The sequence below is a fragment of the Neolamprologus multifasciatus genome, chromosome 16 (genome assembly GCF_963576455.1).
Source record: "Neolamprologus multifasciatus chromosome 16, fNeoMul1.2, whole genome shotgun sequence".
In the NCBI taxonomy this organism is placed as follows: domain Eukaryota; kingdom Metazoa; phylum Chordata; class Actinopteri; order Cichliformes; family Cichlidae; genus Neolamprologus; species Neolamprologus multifasciatus.
The window spans coordinates 15,414,248-15,441,535 of NC_140454.1; the positions used below are offsets into that span (position 1 = coordinate 15,414,248).

Here is a 27,288-nt window from a genome sequence, read left to right on the forward strand (position 1 = left end):
AGGAAAACACCAGGATTTTAACATTTTATCTTTATTTTAAATATCTCATTATGTTCCTTGGAAATCATTGTCCAGAACTTGGAAATCAATTGATGCTTCCTCCCTATCGGAATGGCACTTAATGCACAGATGAGAGAGAGAGAGAGAGAGAGAGAGAGATTTGTCTTGTGCAAAACAACAGGAGTGATATGTAGTCCATAAAAATCTTATACCGAGTCTCTTTCAGTCTATTAAATGTAGAGATAGGTTTGACCAGGGCTTCCTGCCAGTCATCCTTTATAAATGCTGTGTTTAAATCCATTTCGCATTTATGGGCAACATTTGGCAGCTTGTTTGCATCAGAGGACGTGAGTAGAGAGTGAAATGTGTAATGTGTGTGGGATATTTTCTTGCCAGCCCTTTGGCATCATTTAAACACCACAGCTTACCTGAGTGTTGTTGCTGACCATGTTTATCCCCCCAAAAAAGAATAGTAATATAATAAATATAGTAATTTTTCTAACATATTTGATGAATCTTAGTCATCCTAAAGGTTTCACAAATGTTTTCTCCTCTTGTGTTTCTCAGTATATTTCTTTCTGTGTGGCGCTTCTGTGCTAAAACGCTTTTGTAATGTCTGAACTGAGCCACTGAGAGGCGATACAGAGAAAACAGAGTCCCGCTTCAGGCTGCGGGTCCAGCTCTTCTCTTCGCTCGTCATCTGCGAACAAGAGGAAGTGAACAGGAACAATAACAGCCGACACACCGGACACCACAAAGAGGGCAGACAGCAGTGTTATCTGTGACGGCAGCGATGGAGGAGTATAACTCTGGAGAGGAGGTACGGCTTTCTTTAAGAGCGAAGTTCATCCAAAGGTCCGCAGCCAGCAGTAAACTTACAGCTAAATTAGCTAGCTGCTAGCTTAGCCTGTTAGCGGGTGTGGTCCTGTTATCAGATTTATTTAAGGCGATAACATTTGTTTTAATTTAACCCAGCCTCAAATACAATGAAGGGAAAATGTGATCATGCAGTTAATCATCTCATATTAATAACAAATAATACAGCTTTCTCTATCCTCCTGATGCAAACATCCTTCATTGTGGTGCACTGACATTGCTTTCCAGGTCACAGGGATAGGGATAGGAGACGAGGAGGCACAAATTGGAGAAATGAGAAAAGCCTTCAGGGGTGTCCAACTCCAGGCCTCAAGGGCCGGTGTCCTGCAGGTGTTAGATTTGTCCTTGATCCAACACAGCTGATTTAAATGACTAATTTTCCTCCTCAACATGTCTTGAAGTTCTTCAGAGGCTGGTAATGAATAAATCATTGACATCTAAAACCTGCAGGACACTGGTCTTTGAGGCTTGGAGTTGGACACTTCTGTGATTTGGTCTCAAATCTCCATTATACAAAGCAATAAATCCTCTGATATACAAACAGGAAGCGCCGTAGGACGAGAACTTCCTGCTCTCATTAAAAATAAAATAAAATGGTTATTAGTCACTTGCAGAGGTGAGGGCAAGCTGACTCATTTAGTAATACTTAGTTTAACTGCGATTTGATTTATTTGTGTATGTAATTAATGCAACTTTAATTTCAAAGCAGAATGTCGACCTTAATTTTTACTCAGATTAAAACTTAACTTTTTCTTTTTAAACCAGCCGCCTATGACATCACCAGGTTTAATCAAAATCTACTTTTTGAGGTTTTCGCCAGCAAATTGTCAGAAAACAAATAAAACATCCAGGATACAAATGCACGTCTCTGTTCCTCTGTGTCATAGGAGTTCATTTGTGCAGTTTTGTAGTTGAAACTAGTGATGGGCAGATGAAGCTTCATGAAGCACTGAAGCTTTTCATCCAATTGGTTCACCCCAGTGCAAAGCTTCTTGAAGCTTCATTTGCTCTAGTAGGACACCTACTGGACGTAAAAATATTAGTTGGCATGAATTTGAAGAGTGTGGCCTTTTGCACACAGCCTGTAAATGTCAACAACAAAAGGAGTGTGTAAAACATGTATATTGTAGTGATGGCAGTATACTGTGTATATTTATACTGGCAGTATGGAAAATGATCATTTGGAAATGCTTAAAATGGAAATGATCATTTACTGTGAGGTGAGGTGTGGTTGGGGTGTGGACAGTGGTTGTGCTTTTGTAACGTTGAGGTATGGACAGCTACACACTGAGGCTTTGAGCCTCAGTCTTGCCCACATTTTATTCTGTAAAAACTACATTTTCACTGCTTTTATGACCTCTGGGGAGTGGAGAGAACATAGCTAGGATTTAATAATTTAACAAATCTTTTAAATCCTTTGTCCTCCACAATGCTAAATGGCTGGGAGTCCTCAATCACCATGCTAACCAGGTCTTCATCTATTTGAGATTGTTCTCCTGAGGAAAGACAACAAAAACAAAGCACAAAAATAAATATCACACACGTCACTTATTGCATCGTATAATATTGTTATATCATTTAGTAACATTACAGCATGCTATATTATCATGGCATTTGATGGTTCACCTGGTCTTGCTTCAAAATCGGTGTTCCCCCTATTCTCATGCAAAGCTCTGTAGTGCCTAAGCATGGATGAGGTGTTGTTGTTATATCCCAGCTCCCTAGCACATAGCAAACACTTCACCTTGTACAAAAGTACAGACAGCTTAACATAAATTGTATTGCACCATCAGTATTATGAAAATACATCTTCTGTAGAAATTTACATACCTTGTTGGGAGGAATAAAATCAAAATGTTCCCAAACAGGGGAGGACATCCTCCTCTTCTTAGCTGGCTCCATTCTCTCCTGACTTTCTCTCCTCACTCTCATAAACCTCAAAACTGTCTCCAAACTCTCACTAACCGCAACTCTCCATCAAACACCCACATCTTGAATGAAGTCTGAGGGGTTTATATTGCTGTCATAGCTCGCGGCAAAGTTCGAACCGCTTCATGAACCAGTCACGTGGTACAGCCGGGCAGCGAGGCTTCGGACGTCATCATTTTCAGCTCCTCCCATAAATGAAGCAAGCCTCGATACGCGCTTCGCGGAAACGTCCCCTCAATTACTCGACACAAGCTTCGAAGCCTCGATACAGAACGTCACATCACTAGTTGAAACTATGACGTATCCTATGATATTGGTGTCAAAATTGCCTGCAAAACAGATTTTGGTTTGAAATTCTCACTTGTCGTTTTTAATCTCGTGTACTGGGAAAAATATGATGAATTAAAAAGGGCCAAATTTCAGCCTGCCCTGTTTACTTCAAGGACCTGTAATGAGGACTATTTTTGTAGCATGAACATCAGATTTTGCGTCACTTTATTAAATATACAAAAATGACCGCACACAATCTGTTGATGTTGAGGGATTCAGGTGGAGGCAGTGATTGAACATTAATGGAATAACCCGGATCCTCCTTGTGCTTCTTTTAAAACTGATCCTGCAGGTCGTCTTTAATCCCGATGAGATCAGTGTCTCTGTAAAAGAGGTATGTTCTCTAATCTTTGGAAACATTCATAATAAACAGTATTTTAAATGCAATCAGATGGATGAGTGACTTCCTCTTTACTGATTTCATCTCAGTGCGTTGAAGGCGTCATCGGTGGAACAGATTATAACCAGAGTAAAGTCAACCAGTGGACGGCCAGTATAGTGGAGCATTCACTCACTCACCTGGTGAAACAAGGGCGGGCGTTCAAATACATAGGTGAGCAAGTCCGTGTGTTCGATAACGTGAGCTTCCGGGACATCAAGCTTATTTGTAGCGTTTGCGTGTGAAGGTAAGCGTGTGTTGTAAAGCCGCTCTCTGATCTGTCGCAGTGAACTGTACGATCATGCAGAAGAGCGGCGCTGGGCTCCACACAGCCAACTCCTGCTACTGGGACACAGCCACTGATGGTGAGACACTCAAAAAACAAAGAAAGATTATTTCAAAATCATTTAAATCCATTATTTTTAATTGGAAGTGGCACAAATGATAACACATTAGAGTGATGTGCCACTTTTTCTCCTCCACATCCAAGAGAAGAAAATAATCACAGTTTTATCTAGTGATTTATTATTTTTTTTACTGATTTAAAACAAACAAAAAAATAACCACAACAGTCAAAATGAAGAGGTACTCAATCACCCACAGCAAAAAATAGAGGAATGATCTTATAATAAAAATATAAGTAGATAGCCGGACCAGCATAGACCTGCCTGCAAGCAGATGAAATCATAATAAAACCTAAATGCGTTCTTGTAATTATTAATCCCATGGAGGAAATTAAAACTCAACTGTTTGATCTACACTCTGGACTTCGTCACTAGTTGCTGGACTTCTAATTTTTTCAGACTTTCATTAAAACTGAAGCGTCCCTGTTGACAGGGAGCGCTCCTAAGAGAGGTTTCTGGGACTGCTTCACCCACGTCCAAGGTACACGGAGAAGAGGATAAGTTAAAGGCTCAGTTTCCCACACATGGATTAAGCCTAATCTTAGAAAACTTTGATTATGATTGCCACTGAAAGAAGTTTTTAGTCAAGGACTAGGCTTAAATAGACTGGAGAGACTGATCTTTTATTCTTTTCTCTATATAGCTTAGAAGTTGGTGAAGTTGTGCCAGAAACCTCCTTTCTGTTTTTTGTTTTCAAATGTTAGAATAAATCACATTTTCTTGCTATAATACAGAATCTCCATTTAACCTAACATACACAGAAGCTGGAGTACCTGAAGAGAACCCACACAGGCACAGAGAGCCCCCCGAGAGGGGGTGAATTCAAACCCAGGACCTCCTTGCTATAAGGCAACAGTGCTAACCGCCACACCACTGTGCTGCCAACTTGAAGCTATAATTGTGGACATAACAATAATAATAGTTAATATCAGTGTTTGCATTTTAGATATGACACTGATGTTACATTTTGGATTAAACCGGGTTAATTCATTTACGAAAAGTGGGTTGTAACACCCCCCAACACTCAGACCAGATTTGTCTCCCTTATGTTGATGCATAAGTGCCGTGGTTGTTGGTCAGTTCTTTTGATCTATTGAATAACTTGCCCACTAAACTGGTTTATAAATGGAATCATAAAAACATGTTGGAGTAATTTCCTCTGCTTGTCTGTGGGTTTTCAGGGAGCTGTACTGTCAGGTGGGAGAACCGCACCATGTACTGTGTGGTCAGTGTGTTTGCTGTAGCTGTGCCGCTGTGACAGCCCTGCGCCCACCTCTCCATCTTCGAACACTGTCATGTCTCAAACTTTGCTTGAATGACACTGAAGATCCTCTGATTATACCCTCTGATAGACGCTGACCTACAAGTATCTATTTCTCCCCGCAGGCAGGAACAACAGTTTTGGTTTGTGAGTTGGCAGCCTGTGAATACGTGCAGGTCTGACGGTGACAAAATGTTGTTTGGTCTGGACTGGAGTCATGATCTGCAAAAAGACCTGTTTGAAAAGTACTTTTCAAACATGCTCAGGTGTTTTCTTTGGCCCAGAAGTACCACATGTTGACTGTATTTTTTTTCCTATTGTGTAAAAACAGATGACTGCTCTTTGTGTGCAGCAGGAAGTTTACATTTGTGTTTTTGACTGAAATATCTGAACATTCATTGGGTGGTTTCTTATTAAATTTAGCACTGATATTCATCCATCCCTCAGGAAAAACTATTTTAATTTTTAATTTTAATTGATGACATTCCTTCAGTCTCAACTGTGCTTTGTGCTGCTAATTAGAAAATGTTAGCATGTTTGCAACTTTGTCTCCTTCACTATGTTCCCTTAATAAAACTGAACTACGACTATAAGAAGCTTTGTATGTTAGAGAAGCTCTGTTTAAGTAATCACTACAGTATACTGTATTTCTACTAGTCTATATTAATATTTTAATAAGTTCTTGAAATGTTTAGACAAAACAACAGTGTTTTTCCTGTGATGCATTTAATGGTCAGTCCCTGTAACCAGGATTTTTTTTTTTTTTTTTTTAAAGATCTTCTGTATTACTGTTGAGTTCAAGACTGTTTTTGTTGAATTTTGTCCAATAAAGTCTTTAAAGATGTTCCACAGTGTGTTTTCTCTGTATCTATGAAGCGCCTTGAGGCGACATTTGTTGTGATTTGGCGCTATATAAATAAAATTGAATTGAATTGAATTGAATTGATAAAGAAGCTGAAGGCCAACACCTTTGGATGACAGGATGGATTTAACCAGTGTTGGAGTAAAACGTACTTGGTTCTTCACTCTAGTTTCTGGTCTCTTCATAGCGCCACATTTGCGCTTAAACTTACCTTCAACTCAGTGTAGCATATTTTTGTATGCCACTTGGAGCATTGTGTATGCATTTCTGGCACTGCTCTGAAGTGATTCAGAGCGTACCTGGCTCAGAGAACTTTTCATATTAGTCATGTGGGGTTCCACAGGGCTCAATACTTGGGCCTCTGCTATTGGGAAGGATTGCTTCATTCAAATTTGAATTGAGTGTCTTGAGAAACTAAAAGCTTGGATGGCTCTAAATCTTAAGCCTAAGTCTTAAATTTTAAGAGGTGATTGTTTTTGTTTCTGATGTCACCGGTGGGACTTACCCTATGGCACAGTATGGATAGCCTACTGTCACAAACTTTTTTTGTTTTAGGATGGACAGTGACTTTAGACCGGATGGTCAGATCAGTGCAGTGGTGAAATCCAGCTTCTTTCAGGTGAGACAGTTGCTGAAGATTTGGGAAATTTTTTTTGTTGAAATCTAATTTTAAAACCATAATCCACATCTTTACCATGGGATTACTGTAATTCTTTGTATGTTGGTGTTAGCCAGTCCTCCCTGTCTCATCTTCAGCTGGTGCACAATGCTGCCACACACTTTTTAACTGAACCACAAGTTATTTTCAACATTTACGTCAAATTTATTTTTATTTCTGATTAAATATCTCTGTGTCCACCTCCACCCCACTGAAAAGAAGTCTTTTATAAAGGGTGTGCCAATGCACCTTTGCTAAAGTAGATAATTAAGTAAATAGTGGGTGCCTTTAATTTGCCTGTAGAGCTTCCCACTAGCCACACAGATCCCTCCCAGGTCACTTCAGTAAGTCAGGATAGAGCAAAATTCACTAGTCATCTGCAACCGGGGATTTGCTAAAACAGGCAGTTTCACTGATCAACCACTAGAGGTCAGCACAGATTCATATTGCGTGACAAGATCAAAATAATGCAAGACAATATTCACATATAAATATAAATTTAATTTCTTTTTTTTTTTTTAAAGTACGACTTCATATTTTCAGTGCCTCCTTTTGTGTCTCTATATGTTTGATGTGTATATTAATTTTTTTTTTTTTTGGCTTAAACAGTGCTTTTCTTATTTGTACAAACATAAGAAGCATTCATGTGATTCCTGATGTCATCATATCTCTGCAGACACGTTGCAAAAAGTAGTTAGTGCAAAAACAACCACAATCACATTCTCTCTCTTTCTCTTGCTTTCTTAGTACATTAAAGGTTGAAATAAGAATACATACTTTTAACAGTTCAAAACACAGACTCTTTTTCAGTTAGATACAGTAAATGTTTCGCGTGCACTCAGTGTAATTATTCCAACTAAAGAGACAGGCAGACAGAAACACAGTTGACAGACATAATAGGCAAAAATAAGACAAGGAAAATGCAAATACATCCAAACAAAGCACATCACTACAGCTGCTGGTTGCTCAAAAAAATGAACCAAACCACCAAAGTCCTTTCTTTTTTTGTGTAAACGTGCAAAAGACATTGGGAATGTCCGTGCTTTACAGTAACATGTCTGGTGATGGAACAGGCTCTTTTACAACGTGTGGCGATTAACATCTCATCATCAAACACGAGCACGTCACAAAAGCAGCGCGTATTAATCTTAAAGCTCTTATTAAGGAGTACAAAAGCATAATTGCGGCCAAAAAAACTAGCACGGGGCCGGCTGTCCCCCTCCTCTGCAGAGTAGCCAGTTACACCTCGTCTGAGGCTCCACACATGCATGCCTCCATGCCAAAGAGACACTAAATACAATCACTTCAAATGAATTGGCTCCTTGTGATCAGTAAATGCAGCATATACGTGGACACGGTCTCCGAACCTAAAGAAGAGAGTGAGGTGATGGTGCCTGTGGGTTTTGTCTTGGTGTGGGTTTTGTCTTGGTTTTAAAGGCTGCAGGATGAATTGTTGGCATGTAGTCTGATAAGACAGGCTGCACGTTTACAGCAAGGATAGCTCTCACGTTAAGGACACATTTGCTTCATGTAGAATTGCAATGGATGTATGAGGGATCCATGTGGCACTTAAAAAGGTTAAAGAAGGTTAGATAATGTCCTCTTAATGGCACGTAAGAATAATTCTGATGCGTTAAACGGTGCAGGGTACACCGTGGCTAATGTCGCCATTTATTCCACCTCCTATGTTGCTGTCCATTTCGTTCGGCGTGTCGAAGGTGGTGTCATTGAGCATGTCATACGTCGTGTCGTTAGGCATGTCGTCTGTGCTGTTGCTGGCTGTGTCGTGGGGCCGCTGTGTGGCTGGCTCTTTTGGCGCAGATGGGGTTGGAGCCTCCTTCACCATGGGCCGTTTCTGTGGAGAGCCAGAGCTGCACATCAGACAGAGAAGTGAAGAGCAATCCCAAAGGCCCTGGGTCATGCTGGAGGAGAAGAGCCTCCGACACGGGTGGCAGAATTGGTAGAAGACCAGCATGAAAAAGATGGCGATGGCGTAGGCTACCAGCAGCTGCAGCACCAGCAGCGGAGCACAGATGAACTTGTAGATGTCTGTTTTATAGATGTACCACAGCAAGAGCAGCGAGGCATTTTCCACAAAACGCAACATGTAGTACACGGCCATGCGATACCAGTTCTGGGACTTGTTGATGAGGTCTGGGTCACTGAGTTTCACCTGCACGGCAGACCAGCAGAACATGTTGATGCCGGCGTAGAGGAACGTGAGCATGCAAAGCACAATGGTGGTTCCCACTCTGGTCAGAGTTTTTTCTATATTCTCAGGGAAAGGGGAGTGGCTCTGCCAGAACAGGATCCAGGGGTAGAGGAAGAAAACGAGGAAGTTCAGCAGAACCACGGGCAGGATCCAAAGCTGGAGCACCGAACTGAACAGGACCAAAACCACAACGCGAGTGGCGATCTCAAAGCTTCGCCACAGGAATATGCAAACATAAGCCATAGGCCGGACGTCCACTTCATAGTCATCATATTTGATCTTGATGGCCAATATGTTGCAGCGCAGGGCTCCATACACAATGGACAGGAGGGAGATCACCATCAGTGTGCCTGACATGCAGATAGAGACAGAGCCATTTTTTAAAAAAGTTGGAAAAAATAAAACAAACAAATCTACCTATAAATCAGTGAAAGTACGTCTCCAGTTTAGGATACTTTGCAGCTCATTCCATGTAAACACTGCTTTGTTCCTGAAAAACTCTTCTACCAAGGTGAGTGTGTACATGAAGTACTGCGTTACCAGATTTCTGAGAGGAAAAATATGATAATAGAGCTTTAAACTCACCATCTACTTTGTGAGGTACATCTGCTTAACTGCTAATTAACATAAATATTGAATCAACCAGTCGCATGCAGCAACTCAATTTAGGCATTCGTACACGATCAAAGCAACCTGCTGAAGTTAAACTCAGCATCAGAATGGAGAAGAAGGATGTTTGCGTGTGGATTTTCTAACAACTGTCTCCAGGGTTTACAGAGAATGAAAACAAGAAAATATCCACTGATGACTATGAAAGCTGTCACACAGTGTTATCACTGCAGTGACGTTGGGGCACTGACAGAATGTCTCATTCAAGGACAGATATGACAGGCCACTGCAGAGTCATTTCACAGCTGGAGGAAAACAGACGTCCTGTGCATATAAAAGAAGCTTGGTATGAGTTTAAATTTCTGCTGTCAAAATTACTGTTTTCTGTAATATTCGAGAACATTAATAAGGCTGACATTTTTAGTTTATTACAGGATAGACTGAATCACAGAGAGAAGTGGATGATGCCATTAACTTGGCATTTTCTGCACGTGAAACTAATCGGTGATTAGAGATTGCTAATTGAAACTAATCAAAAGCAGACTGAAGGTGAGTTGGAGCCTAAGTTAAAGCTTTCTCCCCTAGGTACACAGTATTAAAGTAACAAGGCACAAAGCAGAGATAGGCCTCTAAATACATACAGGCCTAAAGTTTTAGGTTATTTCTCTATTTATAAACCCAAAAAGGTTAAAAGAAGAACGAGATATCACAGTTTAATTACATGCAACATAATTTTATACAAACTAGTTTTCTTTCATAAAATATTTTACACATGCTGAGCCATTAACATCCCATTTAACACTTGTTACGGCCCTGGGCCTTGGAGAGAGTGAGACTACCCTTTTGTGCTTATGCAAATCTAAGTGTGCCAGGACTCGTGGATGACTGGCTGCCTGGAGATCCCATGACCACTCCATGACCAATTGACTGGCTGATTGTCTGCACCGGGAGTATAAAGGGCTGAAGATCCGTCACACTATGGTGAACTGCTGCTCTGAGGTGAACATGCAATGGCCTCCTCGTCTGCTTTGCATGTGAAGCTTGTTTGTTAAACCTGTTTGCTGTGTTGCTCTTTGTTTAAACCTGGTATACAGCTGAACTTAGTTTCATTAGAGTTTTGTGATGCTGGCTTGCCTTAGTTAACCCTTAGCTTTTACTCTTGCCTGTTCTTTTCATTGTGTATTCATTGTTTCCCCGGTGGTCTGTTGAACAGCCCCGTCGGTTTTCAGTTTATTGTTTGTAATAAAACCCCTTATTTACTCAGATTTCGTGAGAGGGCTTGTGTATGTTTCTCCCCTCCTGTCGCCTAGCAGAGGGGGTCGTAACAACACTTCAGTTACTTTAGTTGGTTTATATACAAATTATGAGTGAAGTTAGACGGTTGTTTCTTCATGTGTTCACAGATCGATTTCAGAACGATTTTAAAAAACAAAACAAAAAGCTGTTTGTGCTTTCCATGTAAGTGAACAATTTACACTCGCAAGAAAATAAAGATGGGATCCTAAACTGGCGGTATGAGTATAAATGACTATAGCAATATGGGACCATTATTTCAAGACAGATTTAAAATATGTAATTTAAGATTTTCACGTTCGGGATATGACACAAAATAAGACTGAGATATTTATAAAATCTTTTATTTTGACCCAATTCAAAGACCAGATGTCCTAGTTTGACTGTTTGAATCCTTTACTCGATTTCTCCCAGGAATACTCAGGAATAGACCTGCTCACCCCCCCACTCCACATACACAGAAACATACACAGCCTGGCTCCCTGTTGGCAAACAGAATCACCATTTCCATCTTTAGTATCAGAGAGGCGGTTACATAACACCACTTTGACTCATGAAAACATCCATTCTCTCATTTCCAATATCGCACTTAGCTGATCAGCCCACATTGTAGAGGACCTGTGACGGACTCTTAGCAGAGTCGGGTGGGTGGACGATCCATAAAACTGTCCGGTCCCACACAAACACACGCTTACGTCATACGTGCTCCCCTCACCTCTTCCGATGGACACCCCTTGTTGCAGGACGCAGATGTAGAGCTGCAGCGTGAGCTGGGGGGCTGATCCCAGGAAGGCCTGAATGACAGAGGTGCGGGCAAAGGCCGCTCGGTGCGTAAACAGTTTCCCCTCTGCCTGCCCAACCTGCCGCTCCACCTCCTCTGCCTGACCCCTGCGGGGCATCTGCTTCTTTCTCGTGATGCTGACATAAGGCTCCTCCACGCGGCCCACGCTGCCGTAGATGCAGAAGGCCTCCAGACACCTGAAACAGGAGAGGAGATGAGCGTGTGCATCGGATTTCATCCACCTGATGAAAGTTGGATATATTGTACTGTCTCATTAACAACCCACTAATCTAATAATTCAGCACAGTGTTGTAAAGGTAGATCTCTTTATTTAATTTAGAAACACTGACCAGCATAAGGCAAATGAACTGTGCTTATCTTTTAATGGCCATAACAGCTCTTTAAGGAAAGGACTCATTTTCCTTCTAAGGCCGATTTAGTCCATTTCTCTGCTTGCTGATTGTGTAGTCTTGTGAGTTTATGTGACGTTGTACTTTACAGAAAAAATGCTATTATTCAGAGCTTAAATTTGATGTAACATAAAGTTTATTACTGTTTATAATAAGTATAGCTGAAGAATACATATAGCTTATTAATGAGTCTTCTGAGTATTAATTCAATGCTTGTTGCTCAGAATTATGAGCAGCTACAGAAGCCCAAAGAGCCAGGGGTAATTTTCATATGAGCCTCATTTGGCTATCCATTATCTGTGTCAAATGAGGCCTCAATGACAGGACAGAGTCATGTATTGGCAAGTGCGACTCTAAAAACACTGAGGTGCATAGAGCGGGCAAAGCGCCAAAGGTTGAGGCAGCGTTGTCCTTGTCAAGCAGCGCTGATGCACAGCCGGTAAACAGCAAGTCGCAAGGATTTAGCCACAGGAGTGCTCGGGGACACACCGTTTATCAGCATGACTTACACTGAACAGACGTGCTTAGTGAACGCGTCACTGAGTTAGTAAAAATAAACGACGTCATTCAATCTCACGCTCTGTCTCTGCAGAGCAAAGCATGTTGTCGGGAATACCTGAACACCTGTAATCCCATGTAACTATTCGACTATTGGTGATGCAAAATCCTGCAGATGTTTTCATTAAACAACAGAATTGTGAAAAAATGTGATCACAGCGCCAGATGGCTCGATTTCAGTATTTTTAAAACTGCAGCTCTCCTGGGATTTTCACCGCAGATGTCTCTAGAGTTTACTCAGAGACGTCTGAGTAAAAAACAACCAAAAAACCCCCATCGTGTCAGCAGCAGTGCTGCAGACGGTGATGCCAAAACGGTCGGGCTGGATGGAGATAAGAAAAAGGTTACAGTGACTTAGATAACCACTCTTAACTGCTGAGCAGAACAGCATCTTGCAGTGAAAAATGAGTCCGATCCTGAGACTGAAGCTGAAGATGTCAGCTGAATACAAAAAGCTGTGGCTTTTCTGTTGGGGGAGGGGTGGTGTCATCTTGTCATCTTGGCACACTTTGGGCTCATTAATATAAATTAGCAATTGTTTCACTATGGCTGTGGCACAATTGCTATTTTAGTGTTATGGGGCGACCGTGGCTCAGAGGGTTGGGAAGCGTATCTGTAACCGGAAGGTCGCCCCTCTGCCTACTGGTGTTGGCCAGAGGGGCCGATGGTGCGATATGGCAGCCTCGCTTCTGTCACTCTGCCCAGGGCAGTGTGTGAATGCTAGAGTGAATGAATAGTGGCATTGTGGGTGCCTTGAAAAGCGCTATATAAATCCAATCCATTATTACTGGACATGTGCAGCCCTTTAGAGTCCAGCATGTCACAGAGCAAAAGCAACCTGGAGTCATTATGAACATCATGATGAGCTTAGTAAAATGTCTGTCAAGCTACCAGATCTGAAGAACAGCTTAAAGACGTCGTAGAACAGGATCCTTTAGCTGACAAAACTCATGAACATATGTAACAGGATCATGTAAACAGCTGTTTACAACACTCTGGCACTCGTCACACCAAGAACTGATGGTTTTGAGACTATATTACGATGAGGCCACACACAGCGTATTTGCTAATAAAATAAATGCTGAGTGTCTGTTTGGGTGACGAAAAGTGAAAGTAAAAGTAGTAGATAAAAATATCTGTTCTGAAAGATAACTTAAACTGGCATTATCTGAAATTTTTTGAACCTGGGGGTTCAAGAAACAGACTGCAACAATGGCACATCGTCATCATCTTTCCAGGTCATATGATGAACTGCTGGCAGAATGATAGTCATATGTTTCAGTCACTCATGTGTATTTGAAATCAGCATTTGCTCTCTTTTACCACAGTCTTTGGTCTCCACCTGCTCCCGAGGAAAACATCTGCTTTGGATTCATATTACAAGTGACCCAGTTCACTTGGTTATTTCACATTTCTTGCTACGAAATATAGCAGTTATAATCACTATTTTTATATCTCTGATGACAGGTTGGGACACGTCACTTTATAAAGACGCGGTTTGATGACCATTAGAATAGTTTCTGGGTTTTTCAGGGCTAGCTGCACAGGCAGAGACAACCCTCACCAACTTCTGATGCACATCCAGTCATTTTGCTCTACAAGCAGGCCTGAAATACCACAAACTACTCTTCAGCAACACTTTAGTGTTAAATAGATTAAAGAGCACTTCTCTTTAGGGCGACAAAAGAAGAAATGATTACACCCAACACAGACTTGTGAGAAATTTGAATACTTTCTCTGATGGTGACACACATCAAAATATCAGAGGTGTTGTTTTGGGAAGTTAAGAGGAGGAAGTGCTGCTGTGCTGTCTGCAGCAGAGAGAGAGAGACATTCCCCGGTCTGCTGTCAGAGATAAGGAGCCAGCAGTGACATGTGCTATTCTTAGATCTGGTGTTCACTGAGGAAGGATGTAGAGGTCTGAACAGTAATCATTTGAATGCAGTCGGGAGGGTAGGGAGGCTGTGCTGCTCAGTACGACTCTATTCACGAGCTGAATCATGAGGAGGCATAATTACCATATGTGTGCCTGCAAATACTGGTTGTTTAGATTGTCAGGATTGCCTGTCACAGTTGTTATTAATATGGTCTATTAATTTTAGAAAATAGCAAAAGCTTGAATTGAATGGGGAAGATTAGAAAAACACCCATGAGTTTAATCAACTGCTCAAATAACCAATCTTAAAAAAAATTACTTGTTAAATCAGCTTGTTTTGTCCAACATGATACATTTTCACAGTTGAGAAACCAGTTGTGCATTTTAGCTCAGAAAGGACTTAAAGAGTGAGTGATAAAAACAGATGTGGTACTATGAGCATGTGAAGTTGCACTTCCATAGTCGTCATCATCATTCATGGCATGAGTCTGACCTTTAGGTCAAATGAAAGATAGGATTTCCCTCTGAAGCCTTTCTAGGTTTAAGTTACAAAAATAAAAGTCTATTTCAATTTTAATAATGGAAACACCTTTAATGCTTTATGTTTACCACTGCAGATGCTGGGTTCTATTGTTTACTTCCATTTGGGCAACTACTAAAATGATTTGAGTTTGTGATTATACTGCTGATCAGTTCCCAAATGACTAATACAAAATTTCTGGTTTATCAAACATAGGAAAAAGAGTAGAAATGTACCAACCCATAACATAAGCAACTTTGAACTAAGACAAGAGCAAGTCTTCACATTTTCATCACTGAATCACACACGTAGTCTGTAAATCACTCTTCTGCAAACCATGAGTGGGTTTTAATGAGTTTACCAGAGTCAGATCTCCTGCTGTTTGTATGTTTGATAGCACTTTCATCTCTGTGTGTACAGCAGGGATGCTTTCTGTGTACGGGATTGGGCTCAGGCTCTTACAGTTGAAGGCAGATGGTCCACCCAGACCGGAGCTTATACAAAGAGGAAGACCGGGCCTATTATGATTTAAAGGTTTCTCCGTGAGTGTGGAGCGACTCCAGTTAGGCTTCATAACGATGATTTAATGTCCTTTCAGTCAGAACAGTCATAAATAAATCAGCTTTGCCCGAACGATCATGGCTGAAGGTGATCAAACTGTTAGAAGACCTTATTGTACTGTAAATGCTTTGGCTCAGCAGCTTGCCAGCTCTGTCGGTGTATATATGTAACATATATCGATCAACAGTGGCAACATTGATCAGACTTTTGCTTCCGAGCTGAACAACACGGACATACAGCACATCATGCGCCAGTATGTATGGAGCCAACCAGACAAAAGGCGAGAGAAAATGAAAACAACAGCATGTGCGCAATGCATTCATCACACCATCTGTAAGCAGCTTATGCGCTGGCAGGCCTGGCATGTTTTTAAGAGGAAAAAAACATTACACCTGTGGGAGGTAAGACAACACAGTGGACACGGTGGATACACTGGGATCCAAGCTCCTGTTTGACAAACGGAGGTAAACATGTCAGCACTGACCTGACGATGGGACCGAGCTGCAAGATGTGCAACAGCAGAATGAGCGGTCTGTCTCTGCTCAGGTCCCGGTGGATGAAGGTGAGGGTGAGCTGCACGAGCACGGACGGTACGAGCGTGAAGAGGAGCGTGAGCCCCTGCCAGATCTGGTCTCCGGCGGAGCGGTACGTGGAGCTGAGGTACAGCGCTGCCGTGGTCTCGGCCGTGAACAGAGACACCGACACAAAGATGGAACTGGGGAATCGCATCCTCACTCACTCCGCCATTTGGGGAATGCGGCGCGCTGCTTCGCTCAGAGTCTGCACGTCCATAACGAAACCACCGAGTCGTCGGCTGGAGTGTTGGAGGAACGCCGCCGCAGGAGCAGCAGCTTGTCTGCGATATGTGAGGCAGGCGGGACAGGTTCACTGCCAAGTGTTGTCCCGTGGAGAGACTGCTGGGGGCGCAAGAAGCGCTGCGCTCTCCAGTGCGCACTGAAGCGCCAGTCAACGAGACGATAACGCCCCGAAGACTGATGTTATAATGGTGGTGCAAACATCTGCAGGGCCATGAGGCTAAGAGTTTCAATTGCAATTCACTGACCAGCTTACTCGTTTTTTGGACAATTTCACAGGCCTACTAATCTATCCATCATGGAGCCAGAAAGCCCAAATACTGTCACGTAAAATTAAACAAAAACAAACAAAAAAACAACAACCATGAGCTATGACTAGTCTGTAAGAAAGGAAAAGCTTACAATTCAAACGTGACACAGGAAACTGTAACACAGTCCCAAAGCTGCTTTGACGCCCCCAAATCATAACAAATGTTCCTCTGCTGCAGTGAAGTTGTGACAGAGAGGCTAAAACATTTGAAACTGTACGAGCACACACACTACTGTAACTGTATATGAGAAAAATAAGGAACACATAAGTCAGCTTTAAATAAACCTGACACATTCTCGGTGTCTCCTGTCACCAGCAAGCTGGTCCAAATTTTTTGAAAGGGTTTCATTCAGACAGCGCTGACCTAAAGAACCTGCTGATTAGTCGTGGAAACGGCACAGGTGGGACACCAGAACCTCCGCCACTGAGGGCGGACACAGGAAGCACACTAACTCAGGCTGGAAAATCCCCAGACACTCCCACGGACCATGACAGTTTCAGTGAATCAATCTTCTGATGGCTGCTTCCAGCAGTATAGCGCACCATGTTGCACCGTTTAAATTATCTCACACTAGTTTCTTGAACGGGACAGTTCACTGCACTCAAATGGCCCCCACAGTCCTTTGGCATGTGTTGCAATGTGAGACTCACATCATGACAAATCTGCAGAAACTGTGCGATATTATCATGTCAATATGGACCATAATCTCTGAGGACTGTTTTCAACATCTTGTTGGATCTGAAGTCAAAATAGGGTCCAATATTAGCAAGGTGTACCTAATAAAGTGGCTAGAGAGTGTACATGTATGTGGGATATGACCAAGATGAGACCTATGTTGTTTTTGGCACTTACAGCTCAGTTAAAGTCCTGGCAGGAACAGGTGTGACTTGACATCTGGCCCATGTAAGGTGAAAATGTGCTTGCACTGAGGCAGCTGAGCTCACCCTGAATCAACTCCAAATGTGTCCCGTAACAGCTGTGGCCCACTACATGTGTGGGCCGCAGCTGGACCAAATATAAAATAGCCTGTAGTGCTGGAGTTTAATACTGATGAGAAAGGTTCAGACATTTTATTGAGACTCTGTTGTAGACGACATTAAGAGCCTCTCACCTCCAGTAGTTAACCCACGTTAAGTATTAATATCTTCACATTGTCTTCAACACTCCTATAATGGATTAAAATAAATGTAAAATATAAAATAAAAGATGTAATAGTGTAGTTTTTATCTGCTCAGAATACGCAGCTTCCATTAAATTACAAATGTTTATAGGCTGCAACAAAGCGAAGCGTCATTCTCCTCCTTACGCTCTAAAAGCCAACTGTTCAGTGTCTCTACCAATATCAATTCAATTCAATTCAATTTTATTTATATAGCGCCAAATCACAACAAAAGTCACCTCAAGGCGCTTCATAGATACAGAGAAAAGCCCAACAATCATATGACCCCCTATGAGCAAGCACTTTGGTGACAGTGGGAAGGAAAAACTCCCTTTTAACAGGAAGAAACCTCCGGCAGAACCAGGCTCAGGGAGGGGCGGCCATCTGCTGCGACCGGTTGGGGTGAGAGAAGGAAGACAGGATAAAAGACATGCTGTGGAAGAGAGACAGAGGTTAATAACAGATATGATTCAATACAGAGAGGTCTGTTAATACATAGTGAGCACGAAGGGTGACTGGAAAGGAAAAACTCAATGCATCATGGGAATCCCCCGGCAGCCTACATCTATTGCAGCATAACTAAGGGAGGATTCAGGGTCACCAGCATATCAGGGACTAAGCAGCCATTAAGGAGGCACAAGTGTAATGATTTCCAAAATGTGGGTTTTATTTTACTCCACAAACAGCAAAAATAATGTCAGATATACACAATCACATAAATAAGCCATTTTAAGAAATAAAGGGGCACTGAGAGGTTCAGCTAAATACAACGGCACCAAAAAATAATGGCTAACAAAATTAAATCAGCTGAATGTATATATTAACTGAGGAAACCATTTTAAATGAAAAAGGAGAAACAACAGGAACAAAAACTACATTTAATTTTGTAAAAAACAAAACAAAAAAAAAACTGTTACCCCCCCCCCCACCCCCCACCCCCCATGTGGTCATAAAAGATGGTTAAGTCCATTTGTTTCACCTTTGGACCTTTTTCACCTTTGGACTAGCTCCATCTTCAACCTCCACTTTTGCTCTAACCTTAAAGACTGCAGCAGGAGCCAGGATGATAAAAGAATGCCCCCAAAACTGAAAAATAATTAGTGCAACCTATACACTGTTAAAATACTGTTAAAATGTTGTAAAACAAGTATGTACAGCATCATTTATTTATCTATATGAACCTCACTGACAGCAGTTGTGCGGTTGTGGACCAGCACATCCAAGCTTGATGGTTCCAGCTCTGAAAAGCATAAAAAATACATTTGAAAAAGTGTAATATTTTTCTATTGCAAGTACTGATCGCACTCACAAGGGGATTTTTTTCCTCTGTCACATTGTTCATAAAGCTGCATTGAAAAAGCTGATAAAATATTACAGCAATTAAAAGTCATCAGTTTTTATGCAGTCTCCAATAACAGATCCTTATCAATCACCAGCGGACGCTTTGGTTCTGTGTTTTCATGTATTGAGTGTGTTTTCCTGCAAGGCCTTTCCCAAAATGAATAAAACACCAAAGTCATCTCTATTATTTTGTCATCTGGACACTTTATTGGTATCAATAATCCAGCAGCAGGTATTGTTTTAAACAGCTTGGATTGGAAATGAAAAACAGCAGCACACATGTACAGCTTGTAAATGTTTCACAACCGGCTCAGTTAAAGTTGGGAAACTGCTTTGGTTTGCTGTTATTCACAGGCAGTTTTTTTTAATCAACATGAGCTACATGTTCATAAAAGCTTCCCAAAGCATCTTCAGTTTCCTGTATTCTCTGCCTTATTATACTCTGAGATATGTGATATCATATCTGAAAGCTAGAAATTTGTTTTTAAGGCCTCATTTGCGCATTTAGCTAAAGAAATCCACCACACAAAGAGTCGCCTCAAGAAACGGACTGAGTTGGACGAAAAGTGAAATTCTCACATTGGCAGCACGCTTTGTTCTTTTCTCCTCCGTCTCCATCACAAAGGTATAGACTAACTTACGTTTTTTTTTATCTATAGGGTAAAAGTTGAAACCTATATTTCAACCAACTATATAACCATATTGATCACTTTGAAAGTACCCACACAGTAGCTAACATAGTTTTGAAATATTAATAAACACAAATGGCTGTCACACTGGTACAAGGCGTAACCTCAGCTTCAGCAGGTGAGAACAGCACAGCGGAAACAAAGTGTTACTTTTATGTTGTCGATAAACACCAGTTACATCCCTTCTGTACCTCCCCACCCAGCTTTGATGGTCTTCATAGTTTGCGATTACGTAAACACATGAACTCAAAGGTCTGCGATATGTGACGCTGAGCTGGTGAACTGGTAGAAAAATTTTAAAGGCATTTATGTGACACTCGTTTTTCTGTTTTGAGCTTTTTTGTGTGTGTGACTGGGGTGTGATTGCCTTTTACTTTTATGTGTAAGTAGCTTGTGTGTTTCTGGCCTGAGAGCAGCATCTTGGAAGAATATCTCAGTTTCTCATCTCTGTACTTTAGTGCTGGGCTCTTTTCTTAGTGTGACCCTGATAAAACAGAAGACAACACAGACGGAACAATTCGGGCACTTTGGGTGATGTAAACAAGAAGTACAGCTTAGTGTTAGGGAGTTAGTGAGTTAGTTGTGGCCGTGTTGTTTTTAGCCTACATTTGTTTACACCATTAAAAATATTGCACTGTACCCATTGATGCACTCACGACTATCACTGCATTACTTTTACGATACAGAAGAAAACTTGATGATTCTCAGATGAATCTGGAGTTACAAGAAGCATCTTTGTTTTTTGTTATTTGTCCCCAAGCAGATTTATTGATGTATACGCCCAACGGACATCTCATATAGGCCTCCATCACTAGTGACAACAATGGGCAATGTTTTTGTGAGTGCCATGCATCGGATAAAGCCTCAAAGCTCAACATTCAAACAGAAAAAAGACCATTTTTCTACAACAACTTTCCTCTGTGTGATATTGATCTAAAGCCCAAACAAAAACCATTCATTCCTCTACTCCCGTTCTGATCACAGTATCAATCCTGACTCTAAAGTTTCTATCAGTTGTTTAGCGATTTCACTGGGAAAGGGGCGGGGTCTGTTCAGGTCAGTGAACAGCAGTAACCTTTCAGTCTATTCACACAAAGACACTGAACAGAGGGAACTTCGAGTGGTCTGGCTGCAGGAGGTCGACCAGGAAACAAACGGTCCCTGACAGGCCTTCGAACAGACTGTAGATGCTGGTAACTGAGCTAGAGCCTGCCTTGAATTCCTCAGTGAAGAGGAACTCTGCAAACCTGTGTGGACAAAACAAGAATGGAGACACATAAAAACACAACGTGAAAGCAGCATGTCCAGAACTGAGCTATAACTTCTTGTAGAGATCAGGAGTGCACCTGAAGTTTCTGAACCTCCTTTTAAGACAATAAATTTGTATATGAAGATACACAATGTGGATACAAGCATTGGGCCACACCTCTTAAACCGATTTCAGGTGTTTTCAGTGCCACAGGTGTATAAAATCAAGCACTTAGCCACACAGTACAACTTAAACAAACTTTTGTAAAAGAGTAGGTTGTTTCAAAAGAGGTCATGACATTGAAGCATGTAATCAGGCATGCAGGAAAACACCATCCCAGGCACGCAGACGGACACCACCCAGAGCACAAAAGCGCAAACGCTCACAGAGCACAACGGGAGGACTTGTTTTTGTTCCATTCTAATCTGGAGCTCACTGTACATATTTGACAGTTTTGATAGGTGACATAAAGTCCTATTTTCCAGCACTGAGGAAATACATCAGCAGCCCGAATTTGATGCAAGAACAGGGAAGTGTCCGTCAGCTACATGACATCTGGCCCACAAAAAGAATGCTTCAAAACTAGAGATCACTTCGTCGGGACAGTATTTACATGATGCAGGACTGCAACACCTGCACTAAATAGCTAAAAACCCACTGAAGGGATCCAGTAATATAGAGTAATTAAGCTTCAGACTATCTGAACACATGTGTTGTTGGAGGGCCTCTAGCCTGAACAATAGACACACACATCTACACACTGATCTAATTACAAGTATACGGACATGCTTGAGGCTGGAAATAACAAGAGATAGAAGAGTAACCCTTTGTAGCCTTGCAACCATCCGAGAAGATTATCTCCTGACAAGAACATCATAGCTGGATGATTCTGCACATTTTTAGATTCGCATCAAGTTTAACTGCTTTCCACATCCAATGACAATATTTCCAAACTCTCACATTATAGGTAGCAACTGCATAATACTCAAAATACAGTAGTAACTATGGTAACGTACAAATGTCTTAAGTCACTCATAATTTCTTTTTGTTTTGCTTCTAAAGAGCCAGACTTTGTCATTATCAAAGTGGTCTTGAGTAGTAGTTTTCTAGGCTTTCTGAAGGTCTTTCAAAAGTTTGGTTTCTTTTTTGGACATTGGCTGCTTTTTCACTCAAATTCAATCCAGTCTTTGTACCTGGACATTTTCAGAGGACTTGTTTTTTTGTTTTTTTTTAAATAAGCCACTAAATACTGACCTATGAATCATTCAAGCATAAAAAATACACTACACTGAAGTGTGATACCATCTGGAAAGTGGCAATGGCTGTGTGGGATCATCTTGACAGAAAATGGAACAAAAGGGAACCAAGATCCATCCTGTAAGAAGCCCGGAGCACTATTCCTGAAAACTGCGTAAAGAAAATAGAAGAAAGCTTTCCTGAGAGAGTTCAGGCTGTGCTGGAGAATAAAGGTGGTCATCGTAAATATTGACTTTCAAGTTTAACAGAATTGAACAGAATCTGTTTTTGCTGTTTAAACTGTATTTCCATGTATGTTTGCACATGTTTCAATAAATCACTGCAGCTGTTTCCCATATTAATCGATAAATATAAGGAAATGAGGGGTGGCTCAAGACTTTTGCACTGTTGCGCTTTTGTACTGAATATTCAGGTTTTCATATAATGTTTAAATGACCTGAAAACAACTTGAAAAAACGCTGTGAACATGACTAAATCAGTTACCGTAGGAAAGCATTTATCATAGGCCCATAGCTCCTGTCTCCAACCATCCACCACCCCAGACTCCACCAAAGAAATGTCTTCCTCCTGCACTGGCGTTGGATGTGAATTGTAAGTTACAGAATCATCAAACATGGATGTAATTAGTTGGGATCCTGGCGCGAGACTTCCTAAATAATGCTAAACACATGCAGCAAACCAAGACTCTCTGAGGCAGCCCAGCCCACCGCAAATTGATCGAGAAACTCCTCCAATAGCAAACCTCTCATGAAAACTGAGAAGGCAAACTGAGAACACATGCAGGATCTTCAGCATATATTTTCATCCAGGTGTTTCTAATCTACAGATGTCTCAAAATATCTACTAATATACTATACTAATATATCCACTTCGTCATCATCCTCAAAGATGTTGCCGTATCCATGCAAAAGTGACCAGCAGGGCTATGCTTACTATGAACTCGGTGTTGATGTGAAAGTTACTTCAACCCTGAGGGGTCTCTTCATCTGATGCGCATCAAGGAAAAGGACAGTTAGTTTTACACACATGAACACACCAGTCCTGTGACAACAGAAGCTCCTGCTGTGGTCAGAGGACTGAAACTGTGAAAAATCCTGATATCTGTGCATTTACACACCTTTATAACGAAGCTGGCGGTTCTTACCGAGGTACTCTGTTCCATAGTACGAGTACATGAGGGGGAAAGGCTTTCTCTTCTTCCTGGCATACTGTTTTCCTGACTCGATGATGGCCTGGCAAATAGATTTGATCTTTGCTCAGAATCTGCAGAAGAAATGACACACTGCAGTTAACACAGATAAAAACTCAATTGGAAATACATTGTGAAGCGTTAAAATATTAAACATTTTAATGGTTGTGCACACCCACACCGCTTTATGCTGCAAACTGACCTTTCTCCCAGGAGACATTTTAATATTTTGAAGCACAGGTGTAATTAAAAACATAATGGTTGTATTGATTCAGTCCAGGCAGGACCAGCATCTGATAATGCACAGTGGCTCAGTGAAAAGGCTTCCTATGCTGCTATTCCTCCCCCAGCAAAGCCAGGCCCAAACATTCCCAAGTACAGGTCTAATCATGCAAAATAATGACACTGACTGACTCGTGATGAATGTTTAAATAAGTAATGACAAGAATAAAAACTTTTAAAGCAGAAGCAGGCTTAATATTTAACATAGATTATTCACCTGTTATCTTTTTATGTCAAAACCAACAGCATGTTCAGTGTAACTCCAGTGACTCACAACATTTGGTTATATTATGCTGACAAAGTGCTGCAGGGATGCGTTCTGTGTGAAATAAAAGCTTATGATTCCAAAATGTTTTATTGAGAAAGACTCACAGACTAACACTTTTAGAAATTTTGAAATGCAAAGTAAAGCATCAACATAGGGCTGTTTGCAAACTGCACCATGGTTGCATAATTTCCAGCTGCTGCTCAAGAGCTTCATTTAGACAGCTGTTAGTAACCACCATCTCTGGGCCACTCAACAAGCATTAGAATTCACGAGTGGTGCGATTACTTACTTATTTTATGTGAAGGTCTTTGACACGTTTAAAAAACTGACTTTGAGACGATGAAAAGTTTAAGACCTGTTAGCTTCAGGCAGACATCCACTACAGTGAGCCACAGATGTCTGGAAAACTCACTTTTTTCTACTCCATAACAACCTTTTTTTTTTCATTTTCAAACATCCATGTGGTGACATCACTTGAACCAGTCTGTCTGGTCTCACAGATCTCTCTCTGAAATCACTAAAGGTTTTTTTTTTACATCTCTTTTTTTCCACACTTGAATTCCCTGTTAATGGATAAAGGTGTGAAACCCACACAGCTGCTCTTTCAGCTGAAGTAGTCATACCATCATCCCATTCTGATGCTTGGTTTGAGCTTCAGCAGGTCATTTTGACCTTGTCTACTTTGAGTTGCTGCCATGTTATTGGCTGAATAGTATATTTTTTTTGTCAAGCTATGACTTAATAACAATGTGACTGGTCACTTGCAATGACCAGTCACCAGGGCTGAACCAAGGCCAACATTAGTTTTATATACGCCCTCATTTTCCCCACCTTGGAGGAATTTGGAAATGCATCACACAATTTGTCCAGCAGTGGGCGTAAACAGCGCGTCAACACAACGCCCTAAAACTTGTACCCAGTCTCCCTGTGGTGCTATCTGATTTTATCTTTATTTTGTATAATTAATGGTGTGAGAAGAATCGGACAATTAATTGAGAAATTGAGAAAATCTTTATCAGCATTCATCGAGATGATGGATTTTTCCAGTTAGTTACTGTCCGAGGAAAATGTCAAGATTTCTGTGGGAATTTGAGATTTTCCCAAAGAGATTTTCATACAAAATTTATAATCAGTAAACTAATAAGAAGTATTTAAACCAATGAACTACAATATGAAATGGAAGTTATGACAGCACCTTGAGCTTCGAAATAAAAATTGGAATCACTTGTGTTTTTAAAATCTCGGTCTATAAAACAACCTTTGCAGAAAAAACTGACGTAAACAACCTTTTGGATTCAGATTAGCAACACACATGTATCTAATCTAGTCCACACTTGCCATATTTAGACCTGTTTTTCGTTAGTGGCAGCTCCGGCAGCTGAAGTTTATTCTCGGAGAGGGATTTGTCATTTATCATGTTGTGCGCTCACCTCTATGCCCAGCTTCTGTTTGAGGACCAGGGCAGCGCACAGGTACCCAGCCCGCCCTACAAACAGCTCATCCGAGCCGCACTCCAGAAAATGGATGGGAGCGCACACCTCCCACAGGTTACGGAATTTAGTCAGCGGCTTCACGAAAGCCGCTGACTAAATTCCAGCCAAGCCCATGGACTTGTAAATCATAGCTGCCACAGCGTAGATGTGCCGAGCAGGAAGGCGGCACGCATGTTTTTGTCCGGCTCCGCATCCACGTATCTGACCGACATGTCGATAATCTGCTTGGCCGTCTTCAGGTAGACATCCCGGTACTCAGAGAACAGCGGGCACTCGCTAACGTGATACAGCATGTAAACCACCTCGGCCGGCCCATCGTATAGCCCTCCGTCGCAGTCGCTGAGGTCGATGGGAACAGTTTGATGCTGGCGACCACGACGGGCACGGCAGCTTCGGCGCCCTGGCCCGGGAGCAGCGCACCTTTGTAGTCGGAGAAACGGTTGGCAAAGCAGCGAGTGTTTTCCATCACTGACGAAAAGCCGATAGAGACAGCACGACGTGCACGCAAGGCCCACTGATAACGCAGATCCGTGTCAGCTACTCAAAGTATCCAAGGATGAAAGAGGAGAAACATTTTAATCCAATCCCATCAGGTCTCAGCTGATTGGACGCGAGCAGTGACGGCTCAGCCTCATATTGGCTGGAAGGACCTAAGCTTGTCAGCCTCCAGCTTGCACCCTCTCAGCAAAGTCCTTCAAGAAGTAGCAGAGTCACAAACAGCCACAACAAGCATAGAGAATGGTTTGGCCTCTTTTAACAGTAAATGACAACAAAAACAGGCTAAAGATGCATTTTAATGGGAAACTATGCAGTGAAATTCCTTCAGGTGTGTATTTATTGGATAGTAGTCTGCACAAGTCCTGAATGGTCATGAACATTAACCACTCTGAGACAGTTTAACCTTCATACAGCCCGTGCATTTCCTCCTATTAAGATAACTGTGGTGTGCTTCCAAGTGTTACAATAAACACAACCAATAATTAAACTTAAATAAAGTAGAATACATCAATAGAATACAAAACAATACGGCAAAATAAAGTAACCCAGTAAGGGAAAACCACACAGAAGACAGAATCTCAGTTACAAAGTAACATAAAATAAAATAAACAAGCTCGATATGTAAAAGAAAAGTAATATTTTAATTTCTTATGTTAAACCTCCAAAGAGGAAACTTTATTAATCCCTAAGAAAATTATGTGGTCACAGTTGCTCCCAAACAATAAGAACAGTAACAGACTGAACTAAACGAAATAACACAGTTATATTACAGAGTTTCCAAAATGTAAAAATAGCTCAGTTATTATATCCAGAATATTGCAGAGGTGGAGTATATATGATTGACATTTTTATTCTGACTTGTAAAACATGTTATTTGTTATTTCACTGTAGAGGATGTGCAAGAGGGTTTAAGTGCTGCACTGTGTCCTGTACATTAGATGGAGGAGAGAGCCACAGGCAGGAATAATTTCCTGTGTTGTTCAGTGGTGCATTATGGGTAATACCAGTCTCTCACTGAACGTGTTCCTGTGACTGGCTAGCATGTTGTATTGTGGGTGGGAGGTATTATCTAGCATTGTCCTTATCTTGGACAACATCTGCCTCCCTGACACCACCTCAAGGGAGTCCAGCTCTGTCCCCACAACATTACTGGCCTTGTGGATCTGTTTATTGGGTCTTGTGGCATTGAACCTCAACCTGCTGCCGCAGCATGCAACA

At 41.5% G+C, this 27,288-nt stretch overlaps 2 protein-coding genes and 1 pseudogene across 4 annotated transcripts; 1 reads left to right on the forward strand and 2 right to left on the reverse strand.

The window, feature by feature from the left end:
- Positions 1–642: 642 nt before the first annotated feature.
- On the forward strand, positions 643–6,011 carry LOC146500510 (dynein light chain Tctex-type 3-like). Of its 2 annotated transcripts, XM_085135268.1 has the most exons (6): positions 643–820; positions 3,428–3,469; positions 3,565–3,688; positions 3,802–3,879; positions 4,352–4,399; positions 5,100–6,011. In XM_085135268.1, the coding sequence occupies exons 1-6, from the start codon at positions 794–796 to the stop codon at positions 5,174–5,176; spliced, it is 396 nt and encodes a 131-aa protein (XP_084991394.1). In that variant the 5' UTR covers positions 643–793; the 3' UTR covers positions 5,177–6,011. The 2 variants fall into 2 exon arrangements, with proteins under 2 accessions (XP_084991394.1, XP_084991395.1); XM_085135269.1 differs by lacking the exon at positions 4,352–4,399 and having other exon boundaries at positions 649–820; positions 5,100–6,008.
- An 851-nt stretch (positions 6,012–6,862) lies between these two features.
- Positions 6,863–18,700, reverse strand: xk (X-linked Kx blood group (McLeod syndrome)). The gene is made up of 3 exons (XM_085135264.1): positions 16,004–18,700; positions 11,529–11,791; positions 6,863–9,261 (listed from the first exon to the last, which is right to left on the reverse strand). The coding sequence occupies exons 1-3, from the start codon at positions 16,246–16,248 to the stop codon at positions 8,333–8,335; spliced, it is 1,437 nt and encodes a 478-aa protein (XP_084991390.1). The 5' UTR covers positions 16,249–18,700; the 3' UTR covers positions 6,863–8,332.
- A 629-nt stretch (positions 18,701–19,329) lies between these two features.
- On the reverse strand, positions 19,330–26,574 carry LOC146500512 (lanC-like protein 3; annotated as a pseudogene). The gene is made up of 5 exons (XR_014869699.1): positions 25,510–26,574; positions 25,270–25,274; positions 23,453–23,603; positions 22,824–22,927; positions 19,330–21,081 (listed from the first exon to the last, which is right to left on the reverse strand). The product of XR_014869699.1 is annotated as a lanC-like protein 3 (transcript).
- Between the last annotated feature and the right edge of the window lie 714 nt (positions 26,575–27,288).